At 61.6% G+C, this 21,125-nt stretch overlaps 1 protein-coding gene across 4 annotated transcripts in view; it reads left to right on the forward strand.

Annotated features, from left to right (window-relative positions):
- SEPTIN9 (septin 9) overlaps nucleotides 1-21,125 on the forward strand; it is a 130,451-nt gene that overhangs the window by 64,986 nt on the left and 44,340 nt on the right. For all 4 annotated transcript variants that reach the window (XM_024553739.4, XM_045190157.3, XM_024553740.4 and 1 more), the window contains one exon: nucleotides 4,180-4,821. In XM_024553739.4, coding sequence (XP_024409507.2) covers nucleotides 4,180-4,821 — 642 coding nt within the window. The remainder of the gene's footprint in view (nucleotides 1-4,179; nucleotides 4,822-21,125) is intronic.

A 21,125-nucleotide genomic window follows, 5' to 3' on the forward strand; every position in this document is an offset into this window, starting at 1 on the left:
GCCCCCTTCTCGGGAGCTGCACACGGGCTCGTCTCCGGCATTTCGTTTTCTGACATTTGTCCCAGACGGGAGCAGCGCTTTGTGGCTTGCCCTGCGCCCCTGCCCCAGGCCCCCTGCGTGAACCAGGACGTGCTCCGGGAGTGGGGAGAGGTGTGCCGGCCGCAGAGCAGGGGCTTCACAATGGCCCCTTGTGCGCAGGCACATTCCTCCTTAAACAGGCCCAGATCCAGGCCGGCCGCCTCGCTGGACCCCCGTGGGCGGGGCGGATGGGAGGGTTTGCGGCTGGGAGGCGGCTGAGCCTGTAGGTTTGACGGGAGAGGGCTGGGCTTTGCGCGGGATCAGCTGCAGGCGCAGGTATCCACAGCCCCCCATTGCTGTTTCTACTGCGTAGTCTCAGCGTTGCTCACCTTCAAAACCATGATTGCGACGCCCGCGTAGGACTCGGCGTGTGGGCTTGGGAAGTCATGTGAGCCCGAACCGTGTCCAGCATTTGCTGTTTCGATGCTGATGCAAACGTCCCCGTGCAGTAAACCTCTCTGTTCTGACGATCTCCGGGGGAGAAGTGCCCGGCCGGGGCCAAAGTGCATGAGCGGTCCTCGGGCTCTGGGGAGCAGACGAGGCTTGTGCCTGGCTTTGGGGGGAGAAGGGGTGTCTGTGTTTCAGAAAGGGGTACCTCCTGCAGGATTTCTCCCTCCCAGAGGCCCCAGATTCACTTGTCTGGTGTCTGGAAGTCCCCTTTGTCCTGTTCACCTGGGCTCCCTGGCCTGCCCTCCGGTTGCAATAACATCCTTCAGACCAAAGGGGTGGCAGCCAGTGCCAGTCCCCACCACACTGCCCAGTGCGGTCCTAGAGGGGTCTCAAATAAACAAAGCGACAAGCTCATGAACACTTGCTGGCTTCCGTGGCTGCGTGTGGACACCCCTTGGCTGCCTCCACCTCTGCAGGGACAGACGGGGAGGATGAGGGACGTGGGTCAGTTACACTCAGTGTCCCCCGCACGGGTGGTGGTGGGTGTGCCAGACACGGGGTATGTTTTTAGGACTCTGATCAGGGAGGAGATGCTGGGGACCCTGTCTTGCCAGCTTTGTGACAAGCTGTCTCCTGATTTGGCCCAGCTGGGTGCTTCTGGTGTCACGACATCCTCAGTGGGGACATCCTCTTCCCGGTGAGGACACACACAGGGTTTACAGCCCACCCCAAATCTAGGATGGTCTCATCTCAAGTCCTTACCTTTAGTCGTCTGCGAAGACCCTATTTCCAAGGAAGGTCTCGTTCACCGATCCTGGGGGTTAGGACTGGGACATATGTTTTGGGGGGCACTGTTCAGCCCACTACAGACTTAGAAGAAAGTGGAGCTTCTCAGGCTGAAAAGGAGGTGAAGACCTCGTGCCTCCTTGCTTGGGGTCTCCCCGGGGCTCTGTGCCCACAGTCACATACCCAAGACCAGTCTTTAAGCTGTGCAGAAGCCCCTGAGGCCCACGAGGGGGTGGAGAGCTGGATCGCGGCCTGCGACTGGTGAGCATGTCAGGCTGTGCTCCCGGGGCCCCCCGGAACACCCCCTGAAGTCCTGGTCCTGACATGCCTGGATAGCATGGGGAGGGCGGTTGTGAACCTCGGGGCCCTGGGCAGGCTGTGGGGGGAGTCCACAAGCCTGGCTTTGTGGGGACTCGGAAGAGGAGGCGTGCTTGTTTGGGGGGATATCACAAACCATCAAGGACAACCTGGACATTCGCTGAGCGGCCACGGCCCTGATGGTGGGAACAGCCCCTGTCCTCTTGGCACGCGGGACTGACGGGGAGGGACCGTGTTGGACAGTATCCCCCAGGTAGTTAATATTGCTGGACAGGAAGCGCCCGATGGTGTAGGACCAGGAGGGACCTGTGCTGCGGAGGAAGACAGCAGAGGAGAGAGAGGCAGGGCGGCAGCAGATGGGGCCGGGCACACGCACGGGTGTAATGGGCCCAGGGAGCAGCAGTGTTCCCAGGCAGAGCCAAGCCGGTCCTCAAGGATCTGTGTGTGGGCGGCACTGGTCCCAGTTCAGGGCCGCCTGTGGACCTAGTGCCCGAGTCCCGGAGGGCTTCGATTTGGTGCCGGCTCTTAAATCACAAGTCAGGGCCTTGTTATTCTCCCGGGCGGACCTGGGAAAGGCTCTGCCCCACCCACTCTGTTCCTCAGCTGGGCCCCAAGGACCCAACACCAGAGACATCTGGAGATGCCTGTGCCGAGGGGGGTGTCCCTCCTCCAGGGAGCCCACAGGCAGACAGGGCCACCCACCAGGGGCAGTTTGGACAGTGCTCTCGAGGGAGGGGTAGACCAGGTGCCTCAGAGGTCCAGCCCTGGACCCCGTGTCTAGTCCAGCAGGCACCTGGCCTGTCCTCGGGGTGTTCGAGCTTCTTTGCATGGGCAGTTCCTGCTCTGTGGTGATCTTGGTGCCCAGGTGTAAAAGGGACGGGTGCATTGTGTTTGCGGCCCATCTAGACCAGGAAACCTGCAGGGGTTCATTTCTCGTCAAGTCTGCTGCTCTGGCCACAGTGGACCCCACACACCGGGGAGGTAGCAGGTGTGTCCCCGAGACAAGGGTGCGCGATGACATGGCAGCGCCCCGGACCCGCACAGTTCCTCCGAGGACGTTTGCAGCCCCTGCCCGGCCTCTGGGGAGCTTGGGCTTCGCAACCCAGGATTTGGTTGCTATGTCCACCGAGAGGGAGGTGTGCCCGGGACTTGAAGAGCGCCTCACAGGAGTGCCGCGTCTGGGGAACAGGAGCTCAGGTGGCAGGTATCAGGGACGGGCCTCCTGCACATCCTCCCGCTCCAGGGTTAAGATCACATGCTCCCCCGGCCACCTGCCCACCCAGCCCCTGCCCCCCTACAGGCGTCGTCTGAAGGAAGTGCTGTCCACAGGGAGCACTTGAGAGCTGCGTTGGAATTTGGAGGAAAGGAGCCGGGAGGGAGGGGCTGGTAAGAATGGCCCAGGAGCGCAGTTGTTGGGGGCTGGGGACCAGCTGCAGGCTGGGTGGGGAGGAAACAGTGAGGCCCCCTGCAGCCCTGGGCCCGGGGCTGGCGAGGTGAGGCAAGGAGAGGGGTCGGGGCCACTGTGGGTCACTGAGGGCCTGGTGTGCGGGAAGGAGCTGGTGAGTGTCCCTGCCACGTGGGCCCTTCCTGTTCTGGTCTTGATAACTGGGAGCAGCTGGTTCTTGTTTGCAGTGAGGCGGCTGCGAGGACCACGCGGATGGCGGCTTCTTAGGCACCGTCCCCCCTCCCCCCGCCTTGGATGGAGCAGATCCTGGCGGAGGTGGCAGCAGCGGGGTGGGACTCGGGTGGTCAGCACCCCACCAGGGCCCAGTCTGGCTGGGGCAAGCAGGTATCGGCGGGGCGGGGGGCCGGGGTGGACCACGCCGGGGTTCTGTGATTCCGCCAGAAACCGGACACCCTCGTGCCTAGAGCCTTGGGCCTCGGAGTCAGGCAGACGCATCTTCTGGGTCTGCCGCTCACTGCCCCTGGTGTTGGGCACACTGCTTCAGCCCTGGGGCCTCAGTGTCCCCATCTGTCCCAGGCGACAGTAGCCTGTTGACAGCACAGGGTTATTGTGAGTGGTCAGTGTGACGGGCTCGGTGAGCCCGGTCCTTGCCTACCTGACATGGTCCGTGTCAGCTCTTCATGCCCTTGCAGATAGGACAAGGTCATTCCCATCGTGATTCTGATTGGTTACGGTCGTGCGGCTGTAATTACTGGGGATGTGCCCACCCCGCTGCTGCTGGGGGTGGTGGTGATGGTGTGTTTGCCCCGATGGTGTCTGGTGGGGGGAGGCGAGGAGGCAGAGAGGAAGACCTCAACCAGACAGCAGTCAAAGGCTCCCCTGGAGCCCGACATCTAGATAGGAAGTGTAGCTGGGTCCCCGCTGTGGCTGTGGCCGTGGCCGTGGCCGGACAGAGAGGCCAGCCTCTTCCAGGCTCTAGCCCTTTCTCTTTCCCCCCAAACACAGGATTGTGGGTGCTTCTGGGTCACCTGGTAGAGGAGGGCTGTCCTCTTTTCTTCCTGAGAGGTGAAGGGTACAAGAGCCTGTCCCCGGGGGTCCTGGCTACAGCGCCCCCTGCGGGCTACCTCTCCACGTTCCCCAGGCACGGATGCAGCTGAGTGCTCCCCAGCCGTCCACTCATCACACCTTCCTCTGTCTTTCAGCCTTGAAGAGGTCCTTTGAGGTTGAGGAGGTCGAGACGCCCAACTCCACGCCACCTCGGAGGGTCCAGACGCCCCTCCTCCGGGCCACAGTGGCCAGCTCCACCCAGAAATTCCAGGACCTGGGCGTGAAGAACTCGGACCCAGCCGCCCGCTATGTAGACTCCCTCAGCCAGCGATCCCCCAAGGCAGCCCTACGGAGGGTCGAGCTGTCGGGCCCCAAGACCGAGCCCATGTCGCGGCGCACCGAGCTCTCCATCGACATCTCGTCCAAGCAGGTGGAGAACGCCAGTGCCACCGCGCCATCCCGGTTCGGGCTCAAGCGGGCCGAGGTGCTGGGCCACAAGACACCGGAGCCTACGCCCCGGAGGACGGAGATCACCATAGTCAAGCCCCCGGAGCCAGCCCACCGGAGGATGGAGACCCCTGCCTCCAAGATCCCCGAGGCGTCCGCCGCCCCCACCACCGATGCTGCCCCCAAGAGGGTGGAGATCCAGGTGCCCAAGCCAGCCGAGGTGCCCGCCTCCCCCGTCCCAGCCCAGATCCTGGAGAATTCAGAACCCACCCCGATGTCTCAGCTGCCGAGCCGGCTGGAGCCCAAGCCGCAGCCCGCCTTGGCCGAGGCCCCACCCAGGAGACAGGAGGGTGAGTAGCGAAGTGCCGGTGTGCTGCTTGGGGCTGCTGATTGGGGGCGGGAGCTGGCTTCGCCATGGAATCCTGGAGAAAGAAGCTTGGGGTCAGGGTGGCGGGTGGAGGGGGGCGCTGTGTTTTTGTGAAGGCCTGGAAGGCACAGGGGTGAGCGATCAAAGGCTCAGGGGAGTGGACTCGGTTCTTTCTGTCCACGGAGGGTGGACCAAGGTGCAGCAAGTTGGACTTGAGTTAGGCTTTGGAAAGAATCTCTGGGTTTCGAGGGGTCCCCTTTAAGGGCCGTGCCATGGAACCTGTGCTGTGTGAGCCCAGGACGGTGGGGACGACGGGGGCTGGAGTGAGAGGAAGTGCGTTTGTGACCCAAGGACACGCTACCACGTTCCCTGGTGCCTGCGCCCAGGGGTGGGGTTGCAGGCAGCCCTGCGAACACCTGGCAGGGGTGAGGCCTAGGGTGGGGTGGGGCATTCCTGCCCTCCTGAGGTTTTGCATTGGAGGGTCTTCCACCTCCTCCCCCAGAGGCAAGGGGAACACAAGAATACCTAGTCTCTGCACCCTAAGATTCTCTGGGCCACTGGGAAGGGGGATCTCCATGATACCTGCCCACAGCTATTTTTGAGGGTGCTCTCTGGTGAAGGGCTGGGGAGGGAAGCAAGGGGCTTGGGTACTGTCCCCGCAGGCCCCCAACCCGGACTTGGCTCACTCGGGGAGCTTCCAGGGGAGGCAGTGCTGATCCCCAGGGGTCACCGGGCCCCTGGCCCCTGGCCGCGTGCAGGTACCGGCTGGGCTGTAAGCCCCGTGGCAATTGGGTTGGTTTTGGTCGCAGGATTCGGAACTCAGTAAATGTGCAGTGGGTGTTTTTGAGTTGGACAGATGGAATGTTCTGAGTTTTTGACCTTTCAAAGGTGTTATTTTTAATTACGGTTAGAATACACGTGACATCAAATTCACCCTTTTAACCCTGAGTGCACGGCTCAGCCGCATCAGGCGCTTCCAGATTGTTGTGCCACCACCATGCCCAGAACTTCCTCGTCGCCCCAAGTGGAAGTCTACCCCCCGTATGTGGCACACCAACTGCCCACCTCCCCCACCCCCGGCGCCCGCCTTCCTTTCCGTGTCCGTGAACTGACCGCCGTTGGTGCCGCACGTAAGCGGAGGCACGGCGGGCTTGCGTCGGGCTGATTGACCGAGCGCAGTGTCCTCGCTGTGGAGGCTGTCGGGGTTCCTTCCTGTTCAGGGCTGCGTGGGGGCCACGTGGTGTGGGCCCGCCTTCTGTTCCTGGACATCGGGCTGCTGCCGCTCCTTTGTGCCCGCGGGCAGTGCCGCTGTGTCTCTTCAAGTCCCTGCTTTCACTTCCGTTATTTATTTTATTTCACTTTCTGACTAAGACTCTTCCGATGGTTCCGGGGACTTGGGGACCATTGCTTGTGACGGGGCGGGGGGGTGTTGGATGCGCTACTGTGTTCTGTTCAGTGAACGTTTATTTGACTGGGTAGGTCGGGGTGGGAGGTAGTGAGGGGCTGAGACTCTGAATTTCCCGTGATGCTGGGCGACTCCCAGGAGCCTGCACTGCAGGACCTTGGGGGTCCCTTCCGGCCCTGGTTGTCTGTGTCTGTCCTCACTCCTGTCTCCCTGAACTTGACCCTGCAGAGCCACTCCCTGGTGCACTGAGAGGACAGAGGCATGGCCAGTGTTTGGGGAGTGGCCGGGAGACCACTTCCTCCTGGTCTGCTGTTGTCGAGGGCCTTTGACACTGGGCCGTCCCCCTCCTGGGGGCGAGGTGTTCACTCCGTCAAACAGGATGTGGTTGGGAGATGGTCATCACCGGGCTGTCCAGGTCTTGATGACAGCTGGTGCTGGGCGTGCCAGGAGGTGGCCCTGGCTCTGGGGGACAGCATCGGGCCTGCTCTGGCTCGGCGGTGGGGGGACTGCCGGCGCAGGACAGTGACGATGGGACTGGGGACAGTGTGGGGAGGCTTCCAGGGAGCGAGACCCCTTCCCCAAAGGTTTGGGGGATTTGACCAGGCAAAAAAGAGAGAGAAGCATTCCCAGCTGAGGCCACAGTCCAGAGGTGGTGGGGAGCCCGAACCTCGGGGAGCTGTGGAATTTTGCCGCGGAAAAGAATTTAAATGTCTGAGCGGGCGTGGGAGCAGGTGGCGGCATCCCAGGCCCTGCTGGCCCTCGGGGCGGGCCATGCGGACGGGAGTCCACCTCCATGTGGAGGGGTCAGAGGCCGGCCACCAGGCACCAGCTGGGGGGTGGGGTATGTGCTCTTCATGTTTGCGCACACGCGTGCCTGTGCCCGCCCCCCGTGTCTTAGCGGCTGTGTGGGGCAGGGCTCTCTGAGACCAGTGCTCACCTGTTGAGAACCTTTAGGCCGAAAAGACTGCAGTGGGACTGGGCGGAGGGGGCGGGGCTTAGGCAGACACTGCGAAGAGGAAGAAGCTTCGTGGAGGAGGCGGGGCTGGGATTACTCACTTTGGGAGGGTCTTTCCTCTTCCAACAGCAGAAGTCACAGTGGAGTAACCTGGGCAAGCTGTGGGTGAGGCCTACGACCTAGACCTGCCTTGGGCACCCTGCCGGAGGTCCTGGGCAGGTCTGCATGGGGGCAGGGCTTTCCTGCTGGAGGGGGCTCCTGGACTCCATTGCAGCAGCTTCTGGGGTGCAGGCTGGAGTTCCTACCCAGCCTCTGTTCTGTCTGCTTCTTCCTTTCTCCACCTCCTCTGGTGCTACTGGTCCACACAGTCCCTCCAGAGGCACATCCGGTCCTCCCTCAGCCCTACTTCCTGCCCATCTTCCCTGTAGACCTGGCAGTCCTGTCCCCTTCCACCCTTCCTTTGGGGGCTGGGCGGAGAGCTCGAGGAAGCCCCCACCCCGAAGGGCCCGTGCTGACTGCCCTTCATGACGCACTGCCCCTTGTACCTGAGGGCCAGCTGGCACCACAGGGGCAAAGAGTTGGGGCAAAGGGTCGGGGCGAAGGGAGCTCTGTGCCCTCTGATCAGATTTCTACCCTCTGCCTCTGCCTCCAGGAAGCCTTCCAGACTGGCTGTAGGTACAGGACCAAATCTCCTGGGACTCCAGCTGAGTGGCTCCCAGACTGACCTCCCTAAATGCAGCGCTGAGGAAATCCTTGCCCACTCTGAGTGTGCACTGGCTCACTCGCCCCGGGGCCTCCGTGGTCCTTCAGCCTCCTGTCCCACTGCCATTGCCCTGCTTCTGAGCTCCTTCTGCCGCGGTCCCTCCACGTCTCCCACAGGCCCCTCTCCTCACAGCTGTTCTGCTCTGACCTTCTGACCCCCGACTTTGCTGTTCTTCACATCACTCTCTGCTCTTTGAACTCCTATGCATCCCTCCAAGCCCAGCTCAAATGGCACCGCTTCCATGAAGCCCTCCCACTAGGAGGAAGTAGCCTCACTTCCCCTGACTCCCAGCCTTTTTGCACCTACTTATGTACAGTATTTCATATTGGGCTTAGAATGTAAATTATTTGTATATAAACTTTCTTTCCTCTGCTAGGATTCTTAACATAAAAAAAGTAGTTTTTCATGGCATCTTTTCTTTAAAATTCAGGAATTATAGAAACTAGAAAGAAACTAAAATTTACCTGTAACCCAGCTCTATCCACTCTTACCCTTTGCTGTATTTTCTTCTGAATTCCCTCCCTGCCCGCCCCACTGGATTTGAGGTTACTTGAGGGTAGAGCTGTTGTCTTTGTTTTTTGTTTTTTATTTGCTTTTAGAGAAAGGAAGGGAGGGAGAAGGAGAGGGAGAGAAACATGGATAGGTTGCCCCTTGCATGCCCCCAACCAGGGACCTGGCCTGCACCCGGGCATGTGCCCTGATTGGGGATCGAACTGGTGATCTTTTGGTTTGTAGGCTGGCGCTCAATCCACTGAGCCACCGAGCCGGGGCTGTTTTTGTTTTTAAGAATCCCTTAAGATACTGAGTAAGTGACTTGGACACAGCAGGTGCTCAGTGAAATAGTGTCGGAGGAGTTGCCCCTGCAGACAGATGCACGGACCCCTGGGGCCCCAGAGATACTTCTCTGGTGAGATACAGACCCACAGAGCTGACCCTGTCCACCCTGGTATGTTGAGTTCTTGGTTTCTGAGGCTGCTGCCCTGTCCCCACAGCTGGCACCCTCCTCCTTGTCCCCAGGTCGTCTCTGCTCCTTTCTCGGCCTCTAGGCAGGAACAGCCTTGCCTCTTCTCCCAGGTCCCTGCTCTCCCCCTGCGTCTGCATGGGTGGCTCTGGGTGGGGCTGGGCTGGGGTGCAAGGCAGGCTGCTGGCTCTGTCTCGCCCTGGGAGCCTCCCCTCTGGCTCCAAGGCTGACACCAGCCAAGCTTCCCAAGTTCCCGAGGCTGCCTTATAAGGCGGGTGCTGGCCACTCACTCACGGGTCTGGTTCTCTGCTTTTTCTGGGTGCTCCTAGGAGGCCCTGGGGAGGGGCAGAGTGACAGGGCCTGCTGGCAAGTGGGGTGTTCCTGACCTGAGCCCAGTTGAGGTCTTGGGGGTGTCCTGGCTTGACCCTATGAGACTTTACTTCGCTCCCCCACCTCTCTGGCTTGGTTTCTCTCTGTCAAACAAGGGAAGGGTTGGGCCTGCTGGCCCAAGGTGGCCTGAGCTTTCCAGGTGTCCATCCCATGGTGGCACCAGGGGTCACCTGTGACAGTGGACATGAGATGGGGGTGGGGCAACTCAGCGAGTCTCTTGACAGGCTTTCTCTCCAACGGGTCTAGAAATGTCCTGGTCACGGGGAAGAGGTCCACCCTCTCTGAGCTGTCTCTGAGGCCCACTCACACGTAGGTTGGAATGGAGGGAGGACGCTGCTGGAGGAGCGGCCAGGCTCAGGTGTGTCCTTCAAGATGGGGCAGAGCTGGGGGCAGCGATGAAGAAGAGCCTGCCTCCCGTTGCCAGCCTGCCTAGCTGCCTGCCGAGCGCAGCCCATAATGATGAGGACCGAGGGGCAATCTGGGGAATGCAGCCCTGGCAGCTGCCGAGTGCCTTAAATAGAGCGGGCACAGCTGCAGGGGGGGCTGGGCCAGGCAGCAGGCAGGCTCTGGTGGTGGCTCTCCGCTCTGCCCCCTGCCGCGTGGGGTGCTGTGGCCCAGACCACCCAGCCCAGCCCCAGGACGCAGCCTGGGCCCCCAGCACATGGCACTGGGCGAGGCCTCCCGGGCTCATCCCAGGGAGCCGGGGCAGCTGCCAGAAGAGGGGCCGCGTCTGCGTGCACAGCCCCGCAGGCCCAGGACAGCTGCTGGAGCCGAGGGCTGCACAACGGGGCCGCTGTCTGGGGCCGCGCCGGCCCAGCAGCCACGCTCTGTGCCGCGGGGACACAGGCACATTCAGCCTCTGCCGCTGCCCTGAGGTGTGGGCGGCCCCTCCCAGACCCCGGCATCCAGTGGTGGGCCTGATGTGGCCAAATGAGGACCTGTGGCCGTGTGTGGTGTGACTTTCTCTCCTGTGCCTTCTCCGATTTGCCGTTCCCTGACCGGGGCTTCCTGTGGGTGTCGCAGTTGCCCCCAGCACCCCAGGAGCACGGAGTGGCAGGTCGTAGTGATGAGTGAAGGCAGCTGGTGCCCAGGTCCAAGCGTCTCTCTCTGGGTGGGGGGTAAAAGCAGATGCACTGTGGTGAAGGGGGGCACGTTTCCCCTCCGCTTTCCCGATGCTGCTGCTGGGCGACTTCTGGGGGCCCCAGGACTCTGGGGCACCCGGTTTGGAAATCCCCAGTCTGGTCCAGTGCAGTTCAGAGAGACCAGGAGGACTTGGAACTAGAAGTGGCCCTGGAGGTCACCTAGCCCCTCTCCTTCCTTCCAAAATGACCCACAGAGGTTACGCTTTGGAGTGGACAGTGTTAGCGCCGGGGGCCACCTGGGAGGCCTTGCCCGCTTGTCGGTGGGGGAAATGTCCCTGTTCCGGCCCTGCACAGGCCTGGTGACGCTGCTGTTGCCGCAGTGGGCACAGCTCCTCCTGCGCAGCCTCGAGCTGGTGAGAGGGACACTTCCAGGGTGGCCCCGCGCCCCTGGGGTGTCTGTGAAGCGAGCAGGAAGGGGGACTAGATGCAGCCAGTCTCTTGGGCAGCCTGGCTGGTACCCTGGTGCTCTGCTCTGCGCACAGCCCCCGCTGTCCCCCCACCCCCCGCCACATACACATTACCTTCATCTGATTCTAACAAGCAGCGCTTGCCCGCGGTCACAGGAGAAAAAACAAAGCCCGCGTGAAATTTGAAAGGTGACCTCTCTCCCGACCGCCCTCCCCAGGGTGGCCCCTGTTCACTGGGGCGCCCATCCTTCGGGCTTGCGTACGGGGATCTATGTACGTCACAGGGGTGTCCTGAGAGCCCAGAGGGACCCGGACACCGCGCCTCACTTTGTTTTCCCCACCACGTCGCCGTGGGGTCTTTGCTGTCCGCATGTCCCCCTCACGGCTGCGTCCCAGCTGCTGTAGGGTCCCCCGGTCTTGTCCCCCTTCCTACTGGGATGCACGAGGCCCCGACAACACCCCTCATGTGTGTTTGTGCCCATGTGACTGTCGGAGAGACCTTTGGGGGCGACTTTCTGCACCAAGGGTGTGCGTGTCGAAAACGGTGAGCCTCGTTGCCAGATTGGCGGTGACACCCGTGTTTAGCCCCAAACAGCGAAGTCCAGGCCCCTCGCCCCCTGCTGAGATGCTAGGAAGATGCCAGGTTGCTGGGTTAGTCTGTGTACCCTTAACTAAGTGAGGGGGTGCCTCTCCTCTGCTCACAGGCTGGGGCCCGGGGCTCCCCGGGAGCTGCCTGGTCTCGTCCTGGGCTCATTGCTTTCCAGTGGGGCTGTTGATTTTGCTGATTTTTTTTTTTTAAAGACTTCTTTGTTTTTACCCAGCTGTTGACGCTAAACTTTGCTCAGTGTGTTTTTCCAAACAGGGATATTTAACCCTTCAGTTGTCACACTTATTCTTTTCTTTGTGTCTTTGGGATCGTGTTCTGTTCTGAGACTTCTGCATTCCAGAATCATGGAGAAGCTTTCCCCCAGGTTTCCATCGAGTACTTTTGTGGCCGCATTTCTGTGTACCGAAATCAGCCCCCTGGAATTTATCCAGGTTTCCACAGCGGGGTGGGGGTCAGAGGTTGTGCGCAAATACACCCGAGGGGGCTCGGTCCCCAGCACGTGGGGCAGGCGTGTGGGTGCCGTTTTTATCAGTTTGGGTGTCAGTGTTATGCTGGCCGAGCAAAAATAATTTGGATACATTTCCTTTTCCCCTCTCAGTTCTGAAACACCTTTTCACTGCAAGATACCCGTCTCGGTGTGAAAACTTTTAAAGGATTCACTAGTGGAACCATCTGAGCCTGATACGTTTATGGGAGCCTAGTACTTTATAGCATTTTTAAAAATTTTTCCATGGTTCTGTTTTTTTTCTTATATTTTATGTCCTCTTTCTAGAAAAGCTATTTAAAAAATAAATAAATAAATAAATAAATAAAAGAAAAGCTATTTAAAATCCCTCAGATGGTTGAGAAGTCGCCATGTATGGAGGGGCATGAGGAACCGGCCCCTTGCGATGGCGCCGTGCACCCCCATACCCCGGCCGCAGCCCTGGGCCTGTGCTGTGAGCGCAGCGGGGCCAGTGCTCTGAGACGGTTGAGTCCGGAGCCCCCACCCTCTTGGACACGGTGACGGGGTGGGTCTTGCCGGGGGCGGAGTGGTCCAGGCAAGTGGAGGGCTATCGGGGCTCAGGAATCATCATTCTGATGTTGCCCAGAGAGAGCAGCTTTCAGACTCATTTGGACTTTGGCCCCAGGTAAGATGCACCTGTTACGGCACACACCAGCACACACGTGTGTGTAGACAGGTGTGTGTGGGGGGGTGTGCGCACAAGTGGAGTGGCTCCCACCTTACTGGGTGCGTGCTGCCCCCTGCAAGTTGCCCTTCTTCTCTGTTTTGTGGGGGGAGCTTTCTTATTTTTTAAAGACAGCGTTATTGAGATACAGCCCACGCACCACACAAGGCGCTCACTTCAAGTGTCAACCATCCGGCGGCTTTTAGTGGGTCCACAGGGCTGTGCCTCTCTCCACATCTAGTTTCAGACCATTGTCATCACCCAGCGAGCCCCTGTCCCCGTCTAATCTCCATTCCCCACCCCCTTAAGCGACGACTGGTCTGTCTGTAGGTTTTCCCATTTTGCACATGTCTTATCTTAGGTCTTAGAAAGGGAACGCACACAGAGGTCTTCGCGCCTGGCTTCTTTCACTCAGCACAATGTCCTCGAGGTCTATCCGCTGTGCAGCTGATGTGTTTGGCTTTGAACCTTAAGCTTGTACAGCACCTGCTGGGGAGGGTCAGTGGGGATTCGGGGGCAGTGCCTGGCGGGAGGGCGCTGGCGCGGACAAGGTCCTCCTTCAGAGAGCTCAGGTGGGTGGGCTGGAGTGGCTCCCCATAATGGAGTAGGGAGAGAGGGGCCCCTGCACACTCCAGGATCGAAAGGGAGCTGGAGGGTCAACTGTCACTGCATCCTCCCGGGACCCAGTGACAGTGACACGGAACTGCTGGCCGTGGACAGAGTGAAGGGTGGTCGTGTGCACCGCGGGGCGCTGCCCTGCCCAGCTGCCCTGCCCAGGTGCTGAGCGAACGCCGGGTCTCCCAGGCCATGGGAGGAGCAGGGCATGGGGAAGCACCGTGGGTGTGCTGGTGGCCGGGCCCCAAGCCAGGCTTTCGAGAGCAGCCCCGAGGGCGCCGTCCGCCAGCTGGGCGGCTAGTCCTCCACCCGGTCCCGGGGGAGCTCCACACAGCAACTACACACGGAGCTCCCAGGCTTTGAGTCCGCAAGTCGCTCAGTCTGTCTGACTTCCCCAGTCCTGTGGTCCGTGAGGCCAGGATAAGCTGGGGGACCCCAACCTGGATCCCCTGCATGCTACATCCCATGCACTCTGAGAACCACTGGGTTTACATCCCAGGGCTGACAGGCTGTGTGGGGCCTCAGTTTCCCCATCTGTGAAAGGAGGGTGACCACAGTCCCTGCCTTCTGAAGGTTTCCCAGGGTGACTGTCCCGGTAGGAGCCAGGATGCCTGGATTCCAGCTCTGGCCCTACCACACCTAAGCTGCAGGCTTGGGCCTGCCTCGCCGCTCTGTGCCTCAGTTTCCCCTTTAGAGAAACTGCCTCGTTGGATCGTTGGGAGGGTGAATGTAAGGAAGTGCCTGCTGCGTGTCAATTTGATGTATCATTATTATGACTGGGCCAGGCATGCAGTCGGTGCTTAATCCCTGCTGGGCGTCGTCAGCAGCAGCTCCTTCGCACCTTGTGCAGCCCTAGCGGCCGTGCCCCCCTCCCCCTGCCCCCGCCAGGTGGAAGAGCCCTCAATGACTTGCAGAAGGTGATTTGAGAGCCGAGGAGGCGAGGAGAGGCGGGGAGGCGGACTCAGCACTCAGGGCTGGTCCCCCGGGATGGGGGGCAAGGGGCCCTTGACCCAAGGTCCTTGTGTGTCTGGGCCAGAGGAAGCCGGGATCTGCAAGTTCCAGATCATGAACTTGGAAAGACGCTGGATGTGGGTGTGCAGCACCAGATACGGAATAGAGCTCAGCGGGTTTGGAATTTTCCATGGAGCCAGACGCGTGCGCCTGTTTCTAACGGAAGCTGCAGGAAGAGCCTGAGACCTGGGACCAGACAGGGGATGGTTAGTGGAAGTTAGTGCTATAGGAACATCATTTTTACTCACACGTGCTCACTGTCTTTAAATACACACATGCATGTGTTTTCTCCTGTTCATTGGGGGCTTTTGTAGGGATGCCCCCAAAACTTTGTTTCCTGCCTCCAAATGCCTCAAAGTTCCTCCTCAGCCCCAAATCCCCTCTCCCGGGGCTCCAGGAGCCCAGCCTTCTTGGTGGGGTCGGGCGGCCCCCCAGGAGGAACACGCAGCACAGGGGTGCAGTTTACGGAAGCCTGACCCCTGTGGATTAGCCACGGGTTTGTTCTGGGTCGTGGAGCCCCAGATCCACGGGCCCCCGGGCACACGTCCTGGCTGTGACCTCCCACGTATCGGACCTGGAGGTCGGGGCTGCCGTTGTCCTCTCTCCTGTTTCCTGCTGATGGAGGGACACCTGAGATCACGCACACACTGAAGTGCCCCCCAACTCACAGGTTGGGGTGCCCACAGCACCTCAGTGGCCTCTTGGTTGTTGGGACAGACAGGCTAAACCGAGGTCCTGGAGAGGGCGGCCTGGCCAGGTGTGGCCCCAGGTGGTGGGCCCCCGGGAGTCCCTCTGCTCTCCTGGTCCAGAGCTGGAGCCCAGCCGGCCCCTCTGCGACTCCTGGCCCGGCCCCCACTGCAGGTGCTCAGCCCCTCAGGCCCTGGTGCTGCATGGCCTCCTCCCACCCTCTCAGCCCAGCCAGTGCCCAGACGCTCAGACAGAGTCCTCTTCCCTTGGGCAGGGGGCGGGGAAGAATGACACACGACTGCCTGCTCAGCCAGGCCCTCATAGGAGTGGCATTTGCGACCTGTGGGCCCTGCTTCCACGCCCTCAGCTCTGGGGTGTGTCGGGTCTGAGAGGAGGCCCTTGTGGTGCGGGAGACACAGCCAGGAGGCGGGAGGGCCCTGGGGGGGTGGCCCCTCCCTGCCTCTGAGCCCCCAGCTGCCTATTCCAGCCCAGAAGCCTGCACTCCTTGGTCAGTGCCCAGGCACGCCTCTCCCCGCCCTCACACCCCACCATCCCCTCAGTCTGGTCACCCAGGAGGAGGAGGCTGCTGACCCAACGAAGGGGCGTGGGCTGCAGCGGTGTTTCCCTCTTCCCACCCCTGCAGGGCACACTTGCAGACACAGTCCCCCTCTGTGGCATAACTTGGGGGACCAGCTCCCTCATGTGCCCAGGCATGAGGAGCACGTTACAGACCAGGAAAGGAGCTAGAAGGGCATTGTGACCCCTGGGCATGCCTGAATCATGTTGAGACCCCTGCCCACCCCCCGGGGCACTGCTTGCCTCTCTGCACAGTCCAACAGTGTGGTCTGGGGGTGGGAGAGAAGGAGCCCTATCTGCACCCCCCCCCCCGCCCCCCGCCCAGGATGACTCCCCGAGGGTTCTGGGCTAACAGCAGGCCTGCCTTTAGGTGGTGGCTCCCTGACCACCTGCCCAATGACTAATGCAGATCTGCCTGATAGGAAGAGGGCATGTCACTCAGGGCTCGGGTTACACAGGGTTGGGCACCTCCCCAAAACAAGGCCCTGGAGCCGCCAACCCTTCACTGCCTGCCTGGATTTCAGGCACCTGGCCCCCTCCCCATCCCACCAGGTGAGTTCAGGCTGGGGGCCTCAGGACGTGGGCAGGTTGGGTTTCCGGTGTAGGGCACTGCCGAGGAGGGCAGACCCCCTGTCCCTGCATGCCATTACCTGGCAGGGAGGGGCGGGTCTTGGCAACTCCTGTGACTGCCGGGCAGCTGGGTGGACCTCGCATCCAAACCCCAGCTTTGCCGGCAGTTTATGTAAATAGACGTTCTGTCCAGGTGGGAGAGCCCAGGTCGGCAAACGAGGACCCCTGATGTTTAATTCAGCAGGAGGTTCGCTGGTGCCCAGGTCGTCCCGTCTTTATCCCAGGTGCTCGTTCCTGGCAGGTGTTCTCATCTCGGTCTCTGGGGGCAGTGTGGGCCCCGGCCACCCTGGTCTTGGTGCCTGCCCCTGTGTTAAGTGGTCACCTGGGCGGCCCTAGCTGCGCCCTCAGGCTGTGAGGGTGTGCTGCAGTGGGGGGTGCTCCTGTCTGCCCCTGAAGGGCTGGGAGCACAGGGCCCGGAAGCATTTGGGGCCCTGCCCCTGTTGCAGGCCCTTGGGACCTGGAGGGCCCTCCCAGTGGTCTGTCCTTTCTCCCTCCCGCACCTTCCTGCTCCTCCCTGGCTCTCTCCTTCCCCTGCGGCTCGCCAGCTGGCGTGAGCACCTCCTCTTCATTTCTGGCGGAAGTTCTTGGTTCTTCCAGGTCTGCGTTCCTGTGGCAACAATTAGTGGAACCCTTCTCTCGGCCGGGGGACCAGGGCCAAGCAAGCAAGGCCAGCTTCTAGGCCCTGTCGTTACCGAGTTATCCCATTTTCCAGATTAGGAAACCAGGGCACCGAGCGCCAGCCACTTGCCTGAGACCCCACAGTTGCTGACAGTCTGGATTTGAACCCTGGGGTAGCCGGGTGCCCAGCTGGCCTGGGAGGCGCTGGCAGCAGGGAGTGGAGCTCTCTGCTGGCCACCGGGGCTGGGGTTGGCCAGTGTGTAAAGCTGACTCTCAGCCGAGCTTTGGCCGGGATGCTCAGGAGCCCAGGCCGGCGCCCTCCTGCTTTCACAAGGCGCCATGAGTGACGAAATGAAAGAAATCCCCAGTTAGAAAGGAGGCTCTGGTATTCCCCTTCTCGTTCCAGCCCCTCTGCTACCCTAGATTTTGCAATAAGATACCGCTTGTCAGGGGGTGAGTGGGAACAGATTGGAAGTCTCCTGATCCCTGCTGCTCACTGTCACCCCTGGCTAGCCAACCGCCCCGCCCCGCCCCCACCAGCTGTCTTGCTCCCGCCCCTCCTCACAAGAATTCTGCTGGAAGAACCAGAGGGAGATGTTTGGGCTGCTGGTGGGGGGTGTGCCTTCTTTGTCGGGGAAAGGGGCTGAGTTAAGACTGCCCTGTGGTCTCCAGGGGGACCCTGGGGAGCGCAGGAGGCCCTGGGCTGTCATGCCAGCATCGCTGCCTTCCAGGTTTGCTCCCTGGCCCCAAGCAGGCCCCCGCCAGTCCCCAAGCACTCTGTCCGTATGCACAGGCTCCCCAGAGGTTATTGATCCTGCTCTCTGGAGCTCAAGCAGTTCCTCCACCGCCTGCTAGGGCTGGGCCAGGTGCTCAGGTGGCCGTCTCTCCCAGGGGGCGTCCACTGACCCCACCAGGTGAAGGCTGGAAGTGGACAAGCACATTGCGCTTAGGGGTCAGCCGCGTCCTTACTATCCCCACAATGCAAAGGCCCCGGCTAGAGGTCCTGCCTGGCCCCACTCGGCGCCGCCCTCGGTTCCTGGTGAGTGTTACCTTGACCAGCACAGGGCCCTGTCCACGCTTCTGGAGGCAGTGGCTGGGGCCCTCGGGACGTCGAAGAGAAAGTCAGGTGGCGAAGCCAGTGGAAAAGCAGCGTCTCCACTCCTGTCAACGCTCTTGTCTCGGGCCAGGCTGGGCGGCCAGGACAGTAGCGGCCACCACGTGGCTTTCTGGGAGGTCAGCCCGTCCGCTCAGTGTGGGGCTGGGGAGAGGAGCTGCCTCCAGTCCCCTCATTGCTGGTCTCTGGGCTCTGGAGCAGTGTCCTGCCTGGGGGGCAGGGAAGGTAGGGGAGGCTGCAGTGAGAGCGGGTGCTGGGGGTACAGGTGATCTGCAGAACCACCTGCCCCGTCCCCAGGGCCCTCCCTTCCCCGGGGAGTGCTCAGGGCCGGTCCTGGCCACGGGGAACGAGGCGGGAGCTGACCCTCATGGGCGAGGCCCCATGGGAGAGGGTTTACCGCTGACGCTCTGGGGCCCTGCCTCTACTGGCCAGGCCCGTGGTTCCGAGACGTAGCTCTGGATGGTTGTGCCCCTGAAATGCAGCTTCCTGGGCCTGAACTGCACTTTGGAACCAGGGTGTCTTCCGTGGGGTGGGCGGCAACTCTGCCACAGAAAGGTTACTAAACACCCCCTGCTCCGCACCTTTTAACTCTTCCTCTCTTAGTCAGGGTTCAAGGCCAGTGTTACCAGGTGAGAACCTTGGGTGCTGTGGTGGGTTACACCTGCATCTTGGCCAGGCTATGGGTGAGGGTGAGAAGCCTCCGCCCCCTGTGTGTTTGTCCACAGAATGCTCAGGAACCCACCAGGGTACCTCCCCCACCCGGGAAATGGCAGACTCCACTGCAGTGTTTGCGACCATGTGACCAGGCATGTATAGTCTCTTGTCCAGGACTCTTTAGAGCTGTGGTCTCTGGCCAGGTCCTAATCGGGGAGTGGGGGTAGGCTGGCCCCTGTCATGGCCCAGTGACCCCGTCTCAGCCCCACGCCCCCCATCCTGAGCTCTGGGCTCGGTGAGTAATCCTGCCCACCCCACCCCCGGGGTAACCTGCACAGGCTGCAGCGAGCCAGCTGACGCACTGGACCTGGGTTATTTGTGTTTGAACAGGAAGGAAAGGAGAGAGTGAGTAAGAAAGTGTGGGGGGGAGGCGGTAACTGAGCGGGGCAAGGTCAGAGAGAGGGGAGGAAAGATCTGGAAAGTCCGTGCAATTGCCTTCGAAGCAGGTGCCAGCTCCGAGAGAATGCAAGGGTGGCGGCCTGCCCTGGGCCCTGGCTGTGCCCGAAGGGAACACTCTTCCAGGGGCTCATCTGTGGTGCTGGAAGCCAGGCCCGGTGCCCGCCCTTGGCTGGCTTCCTGCTGCTGCGGAGCTGAGCAGGATTGTCCCCCAACTGGACTCTGCCGGGGGCAGGCCCGCCCCTCCCAGCCTTCATTAGTACCTCACTAATCACCCGGCTCGCTACTGCGGACTTCCTGGGGCTGGGCTGCAAGCCTCAGGGCGCTGTGTGGGATGAACCCGCACAGCAGCCTTAGCACACAGTGTCCAGGCCGCACAGCTGGAAGTGGCCAGACTGGCCTAGTGTTTGAACCCGGGGGCTGGCAGACTGCAGAGCCCCAGCGGGTCAGGCCCTGGGCACAGGGTTTCCGTGTCGCTGTGACAGCCTGCAGTTGGGCTGCTCGGCCCCGGCAGAAGGGTCTGTGACCCACTGCTTGTTCCGTCAGGTCACATGGACCCCTCCTAGTCCTCCTGGGTATTGGCCCCCTCCGTGGCCCTCTGGGTAGTGGGAGGGCCTCAGGGGTTGAAGGCACAGGAAGCAGAGTCCAGCCTGCTTGACTTCAAGGGCGCCCTGGGGGTTTGCTGTTGACTTTGAATGTTAGCGGAAGGCAGCCCCGATCTCTCTCTGCCTTTGGCAGGCCACTTGAGGACTCAGTTTCTTTGCGAAATGGGTTGAAGGGCGTCCTCCGGCCTCAAAGTGCTCCCGGGAGAATCTACGAGAACCGCTGCAGGAAGCCCTCTGCATTGCAGCGTTGACCAGCGGTCAGCTGGGTCCCCGGACGAATGGGCACCCGGCCCCTTCTGAGCCAGAGCGTGTGTGGGACTCTGCAGTCACTCAGGACGAGGGAGCTGGGGGACAGCACAGACCCCGCCCCCGCTGGCTGTCCCAGCCTCCTGTCAGCAGAGTGGGGAGACAGCAGGCAGGACCTCTGCAGAGTGGGCTGGGCCCCAGTGAGCTTTCTTCCATTTCCTGGAGTGTGGACCCCCTCCCACCCACCCCACGCCCCTGGGGCTGTTCCTGGCGCCTTGCCATCCCCCAGAGCAGCTCTGACCTACACCATGTGACGGGCCTGGGAAGATGGACCCAGCTGTGGGAGGTCAAGCTACCCGGGGACTCAATGTGCAGGGAGCTCAGCTGCACAGGAAGCCAGGCCAGCAGACCCTGGACGCCTCGGCTCTGCAGGTCGGACTCCCCACGCCGGTTGCTGTGGGGTCCTCCCCTGCCTGTGGCCCAGAGCCCTTGACCCCCAACCACAACTCCAGAGGTCCAGGAGGGGGGTGGGGCCTTATCCCCAGGGCGCCTGCTCACCTGGAGTGCGGCTCTAGCTGCACTTCCTGCCTCTGCTGGCCCCACTTGAGCCGCAGCTGGCCCTGCACTTCCTGAGGCCGGCCTGACTTCCAGCCTTCGAGTGGGGCTGTGTCTGCCTTCAGTAGCTGAGGGACCCCCCCAGGCACCCAGCCCGTGTTGGGAGGCTGACGAGGAATCCACCTATCTGTCCATCCCCACCCAGCATTTACACGTGTGCTCGGTCTGTGTGTGGAATGAAGCTACGTGTGTGGCTTGGAGCCAGAAGCCGCAGGGTTGGCCCACTGTGCCCGACCCTGGCCACGTGATCCTGGATAGACACAGGCCCCGCAACCTATGGGTCCTCAGTAGGAGACGGTGTGACGGGAGGGCCCCATGGCCCCTGGTGGCCTTCAGGGGACATGCTCACCTGGAAGAAGCTAGTCTGTGCTCACATAGGCGGGTGTGACACAGAACAGTGGGTCAGGGTGAGCACAGGGCCCTGGGTGGGGCAGGCTGGAGTGTCCCTGAGGGGCTTCTTAGGCCCAGCCCAGGCAGCCAGCCGTTGCCCCCTGAGTCCATGTCTCAAGCCAACTGCTTGGGAGCCAGCACCCTGTCCACCCCCAGCGTCTCCAGGCCCAGAGGGATTTGGGGAGCATCCCTGAGCCTGAGAGCCCCCACTGGCACCCACTGCTCGCCCAGGGCGGCCCAGTGGGTGGGGTGGCAGGGGAGAGGGGCCGTG

The sequence above is a fragment of the Desmodus rotundus genome, chromosome 9 (genome assembly GCF_022682495.2).
Source record: "Desmodus rotundus isolate HL8 chromosome 9, HLdesRot8A.1, whole genome shotgun sequence".
NCBI classification, from domain to species: Eukaryota; Metazoa; Chordata; class Mammalia; order Chiroptera; family Phyllostomidae; genus Desmodus; species Desmodus rotundus.